A 5,657-nucleotide genomic window follows, 5' to 3' on the forward strand; every position below is an offset into this window, starting at 1 on the left:
ACATGGGTTATATAGAAAGCAAATGAGAAGATGACACAAAAAAAATAAAAATAAAAGCCCTCGTTGGACATTTGGTTGATAGAACTATAACCTCATTGCGAGGCAAGTAGCTTAGTTTAATTCTAAAGGTTGAAGCAATCAAAATAAGGAGAGTCTCTACTTGTTGATATGTGAACTTGTAATGGTAAAATCTATCCAAACTAAGAGAGGGTAAGGATTAGAATTGTTTAAACTCCTAACCTTAGAATACACCCCGGAAAAAAAATTGTGTGAAAAGAATACATTTGGGGTTTGTGTATCTCTTGAGTGACGTAAGGATAAATTTGACCACTATGGGTCTGGGATAAACTAATCATAAGCTTGATATGTTGGCATGAGTTCACACACACACACACACGTTGAGTATTGCATTTGATGAGTAAAAGTTGATTCAAATCTCGTACTCTTCATATTGTTTCTATTATTACTAAGTTCAATCCTGAGACACGGCAAGCTATTAAGCCATATTTGTTTAGCATTAAGTCACTACATTGTTTGAGGACAAACAATAGTTTAAGTTTGGGGGATTTGATAAGTGTGTTGTTACACACTTATTTAGCTCACAAACATGACTTAAACATGGACAAAGTAGTTGAATTGTGACTTAATCTCGTTAAATTCTTGCAATGTAGGTGTTCCCATGGAAAAGATGGAATTCAGAAGAAAAGAGCCGAAAAATGACCAAAACGGAACAAAGCGATAGTTCGGGGACCAATGGTGCAAATATTGAAAAATTGAGCTAAAGTGCAGAATTAGAATGAAAATATACCAAGTATGAGATTGAGGACAATACGAGACGATTGGAGGAAGAAAGAAGTAACATTGGACTGAATTGAAGAAAAGTGAAAGATGAAGGACTAAATTGTAATTAATCAAAAGATGAGCCGAGCAAATGATCAACGAATGGATTGACCCAAACATCAATTAGGAGTTAATATGTGATAATGGAACAAAGGAAAGAAAGAAAAGAGAAAACGGAGTTCAGGGACCAAAATGACAAGGTTGTAACTTTACAACCTTGCGGCCGTATGTAACTATACCATGCGGCCGCACATGGTGATGCAGGGTTTTAATTGAGCAAAAAAATTGAACCATGCGACCGCATGGCCTTAATTTCGAAAAAAAAATTTGAACTTCCGTTTTTAATTGAAACTCTTTCGGGGCTACGTGAGGACATGATATAAAAGTCAAAATTCATCAGAAATAGGGCAGAACGTCCAGGGAGAAGAAGATACAACTTTTGGAGGCAAGGAACACGAACTTGAAGCCGATTTCACAAGGATTCAAGTGGATTTTCAAGGTTTTGTTCAAGATTTCAGATTTCAAGAACTTTCATACGGGTGTTATTCTTTCTATTTATTAATTTCGTTTTTTTTTTGTAATTATGAATCTTCTAGGCTAGGTTTTCAATTACTAGGTGATCGATGAACCGTTGTTTGTTATTTTAATTCTATATTTCATGAATTTAATATAAAGACTCGTTTGGATAATTTGATTGATTTACATGAATTAATTTTCTTCCGTAATTAGTGGCCAATGATTGTGTGAGTGTTGATGACTTATTTCTTACATTCGAGAGAAGTGGAATAGGTTCGATAAGGTGTAAATTAACATAGGGTCCGATATGGGATAGAGATATACCCCTATGCTTTATGCAATTCTTAAATTGTTCACAAAACTACATGCATTCTTGTATGTTTGCATCATCCATAGAGATATAGGCTGGCGGTGTGCAAGAATATGTCTAATATATATCGAGAGAGTATATTGGATAGAATTAGGAACATTGAATTGGCAAAATTTCATCGAATCATTAATTTTATGAAATTAGGGTTTTTATAACTTCAATTGGGGATTCGTGATCCTAGTGACTTTAGTTTGATTTATTTTAATAAATTAGCTTTTAAACTTGCTTAATTTCATTTACTTGAGTGTTTAAGTCGTTTAATTAGAGAAATTTTGAAATTAGGGTTTCTAATTGAGAAATTAGGGTTTTCAATTGAAATTAGGGCTTTTAGTTGAAATTAGGGCTTTTAATTGAAATTAGGGCTTTTTGCATTTAGACCATATTTTCACTCAATTACATTCGGTTAAGGCTAGAGTATATAGAATTGAACTACTCAATCTCTGAGGGACGATATTCGGACTTTTAAAAATCCACTTTATTACTTGTTACGAACCGTACACTTGCGGTAATTTTAAATCGAAAGAATTATTTCGTGAACAGTGACCCCAGAGTTGGAGATCAGGATCTCTCTTCCAAGGTCCCCAGCTTTTCACTTTGGCATTCAGCCTCGCCAAAGGGAGGCATGTGGAGTGAGCCTCGAAGTTCAGGCGAGGTGACTCCAGAGTTGGGGATCAGGACCTCTCCTTCGAGGCTCCCACGCTTTCCTACATGTGGATGGTGCAGCCATGTAAAGGCTTCTCCCTTTGGCGTTCAGCCTCGCCAAAGGAAGGCATGTGGGATGAGCCTCAGAGTTTAGGTGAGGTGACCCCAGATTTGGGGATCAGGACCTCTCCTCCGAGGCTCCCACTCTTGAGAGTGGTAACTGAATTTAATTTCATTTTATTGAAGCTGAAAATTAAGCACATAAGCTGGGAAAGATTCTCCAGCGATGTACATTCATTGGTAGTAAATTCTAAGATGCTCAATATTTCATGGACGAGGCTGTGCCTTGCCATCCATGTCTTCAATTCTATAGGTGTCAGGTCGAAGTTCCTCTTTAACTGTATAAGGGCATTCCCAGTTTGGACCCATGGTACCTTCTCCAGATCCTTTGGAGGGGAGGAAGACTCTCTTAAGGACCAGGTCATTGATTCGGAAGGACCTCTTCTTCACCTTAGAATTAAAGTATTTGGTCATTTTCCTTTGGTAAATGGCGAGCTTCAACTAGGAGTCATCTTTTCTTTCAGCAATGAAGTCGAGGTTGAACCTTCGTAACTTGTCATTAGATATTTCGCTGAAGTGCAGACGACGTGGTGATGGTAAGCCGACCTCGACTGGGCTCATGGCTTCGATTCCATAGGCCATGAGGAAAGGAGTTTCTCCCGTGGAAGTTCTAGTGGTAGTTCGAATTGCCCAAAGCACTTGAGGTAGCTCATCAACTTAGGCTCCCTTTGATGCATCCAATTTCCTTTTGAGGACATGTTTAATCATTTTGTTTATAGCTTCAACTTGGCCATTGGCTTGAGGATGATGAGGCGTTGAGAAGTGCTTCTTAATTCCAAGTTCTTCGCATAGGTGCCTGACCTTTTTATTGTCGAACTGCCTTCCATTTTCTGAAACTATGGAGTGGAGGATTTCGAATCGGCATATGATATTCTTCCAAAAGAACTTGGAGGTGTTTGCTTTTGTGATTTTTGCTGGCGGTTCGATCGCAACCCACTTCGTGAAGTAGTAAATGGCCACAATGGCAAAGTTCGCGCCTCCTCTGCCTTTAGGCATAGGACCTATCAGATCCACACCCCACCTGGAAAAGGGTTACGGGCTGGAAACGACAGTTAAATCCTACGAGGTTGCCTCTAAATGGGGGAGAACAGTTGGCACTTGTCACATTTGCGCACGAACTGAAGCGCATCCTTTTTCAAGGTGGGTAAGTAGTACATTTGCCTCAGTAACTTTTGTGCTAAGGCTAGTTCTTATGAATTATTGTCACAAACACCTTCGTAGATTTCCCTCAGAATGTAAGTGGTCTTGTCTCTCCCCCACGCAGCAAAGAAGTGGGGAGGAGAAGCTTCTTTTGTAGAGTACGTCATCAACGAAGAGGAAATGAACTGACCTCTTCCCTCAGCTTGTAGGCCTCATCTTTGTCAGTAGGTAGGACATGGTCCTTTAGGTAGGCTATGATTGATTGCATCCAGGTGGGGGCTCCTTCGACCCGTAGCACCTCAGAGGTCTCGGTAGATGGCATGAGGATATGCTCAATTGGTACTACAGCAAGTAGTTTGGAATCTCTACTGCTCGCGAGTTTCGAGAGAGCATCTGTACGTGTGTTCTCGAGGCGAAGGATTTGCATTACTTCGAATTTTTCAAAAGATGGGAGGAGGTTCATCACTATCTTCAAGTAGGAGGCCATGGTTTTATCCCTAGCTGAAAAACTACCTTTCACTTGACTTATCACCAGCTGGGAGTCACTATTGATACGTAGCCTCCTTACTTGCATCTCTTTGGCTAATCTAAGGCCTGCGAGGAGCACCTCATATTTAGTAGTGTTGTTGGTCGCTTTCCAAACCTCACGACTGAGTTCAATTTGTGACCTTCTGGACTGACCAGGAATACTCCAGCTCCCAAACCTGTGTCTCCAGCCAAACCATCCACGAACAAGTTCCACGTGGGGGGCTCAACAGGTTCCATAACTTCTTCCACCTTGGGTACATTGGCGAACTCTGCTACAAAATTAGCTAAAGCTTGGCCCTTGATGGCTACCCTTATTTTAAAGACAATGTCGAATTCACTTAGCTCCACTGCCCATTTCAACAGTTTTCCTGAGGCATCTGGCTTCTGTAGCACTTGTCTCAAAGGAAAGTTGGTTAGCACGTGAATGGTGTGTGCATGGAAGTAGGGCCTCAGCTTCCTAGAAGCTGTGATCAGGGATAAGGCTAGCTTTTCCATGTCGGGATAGCGAGTTTCTGGAGATAGGATTACCTTGCTGGTAGTGGGGAGTTGGGTGGCTCCTTCCTCTCGGATTAGGACTATGTTGATGACCTCGTTGGAAATGGCCAGGTACAGCTGGAGGATATCACCAGGCTTTGGCTTGGAGAGGAAGGGGCCTGCCTTAGATGCATTTTCAAGCCCTAGAAGGCCTCTTTACATTCCTCGTTCCATTCAAATTTCTTCCCGACTTTCAATACCTTGAAGAACGGGAGGCATTTATCGGTGGCCTTGGAGACAAAGCGGCCAAGGGTTGCCACACGTCCCGTTAGGCTTTGGACTTCCTTGGTTTTCTGGGGTGATCCCATCCCGAGTAAGGCATTGATCTTTTCAGGATTGGCTTCAATTCCTCTTTGGTTGATCATGTACCTAGAAACTTGCCAGAGGCAATGCCAAAAGTGCACTTGAGGGGGTTGAGCTTCATCCTGTACTTCCTGAGGATTCAAAAAGTATGATCCAAGTGCGTCACATGGTCATCCGCCTTCAAGCTTTTCACGAGCATGTCATCCACGTAGACTTTCATTGTCTTGCCGATGAGGTCTACAAAGATTTTGTTAACAAGCCTTTGATAGGTAGCCCCAGTATTTTTCAACTCGAAGGACATCATCTTGTAATAGTAAAGGCCTCTATCAGTGATAAATGAGGTGTTCTCCTCATCAAACGGGTACATGGGTATTTGGTTGTGGCCAGAGTAGGCATCCATGAAACTCAAGAGCTCATGCCCGGCAGTAGAGTCTACTAAGTGATCAATTCTCGAAAGTGGAAAGCTGTCTTTGGGGCATGCATTATTGAGATTGGTAAAGTCAATACATAACCTCCACTTACGTTGTGCTTCTTGACTAACACTGGGTTGGAGACCCACTTCGGGTAGATGGCCTTTCTATGAAGCCATTTTTGATATGCTTCTGCACTTCTTCCTTCAGAGCCTCATATCTTTCTGGGTTGAGAGCTATTATCTTCCATCGAT

At 41.5% G+C, this 5,657-nt stretch overlaps 1 protein-coding gene across 1 annotated transcript; it reads right to left on the minus strand.

The window, feature by feature from the left end:
* Positions 1 to 3,794: 3,794 nt before the first annotated feature.
* Positions 3,795 to 5,360, minus strand: LOC111406405. Its single transcript, XM_023035839.1, has 4 exons — positions 5,187 to 5,360; positions 4,891 to 5,124; positions 4,297 to 4,813; positions 3,795 to 4,222 (listed from the first exon to the last, which is right to left on the minus strand). Exons 1-4 carry the CDS (start codon positions 5,358 to 5,360, stop codon positions 3,795 to 3,797), a joined length of 1,353 nt encoding a protein of 450 aa, XP_022891607.1.
* Between the last annotated feature and the right edge of the window lie 297 nt (positions 5,361 to 5,657).

Source organism: Olea europaea, chromosome 12, assembly GCF_002742605.1.
Source record: "Olea europaea var. sylvestris chromosome 12, O_europaea_v1, whole genome shotgun sequence".
Lineage (NCBI taxonomy): Eukaryota > Viridiplantae > Streptophyta > Magnoliopsida > Lamiales > Oleaceae > Olea > Olea europaea.

Bases quoted from the DNA above. Each gene is read 5' to 3' on its own strand.
- LOC111406405 (XM_023035839.1), bottom strand. From the start codon at position 5,360: ATGTACCCGTTTGATGAGGAGAACACCTCATTTATCACTGATAGAGGC. The intron at 5,125-5,186 runs GTGAAAAGCTTG...TTGAATCCTCAG, and splicing joins TCTACGTGGATGACATGCTC to GAAGTACAGGATGAAGCTCA. The intron at 4,814-4,890 runs GTATTGAAAGTC...AATGCATCTAAG, and splicing joins AATGCCTCCCGTTCTTCAAG to GCAGGCCCCTTCCTCTCCAA.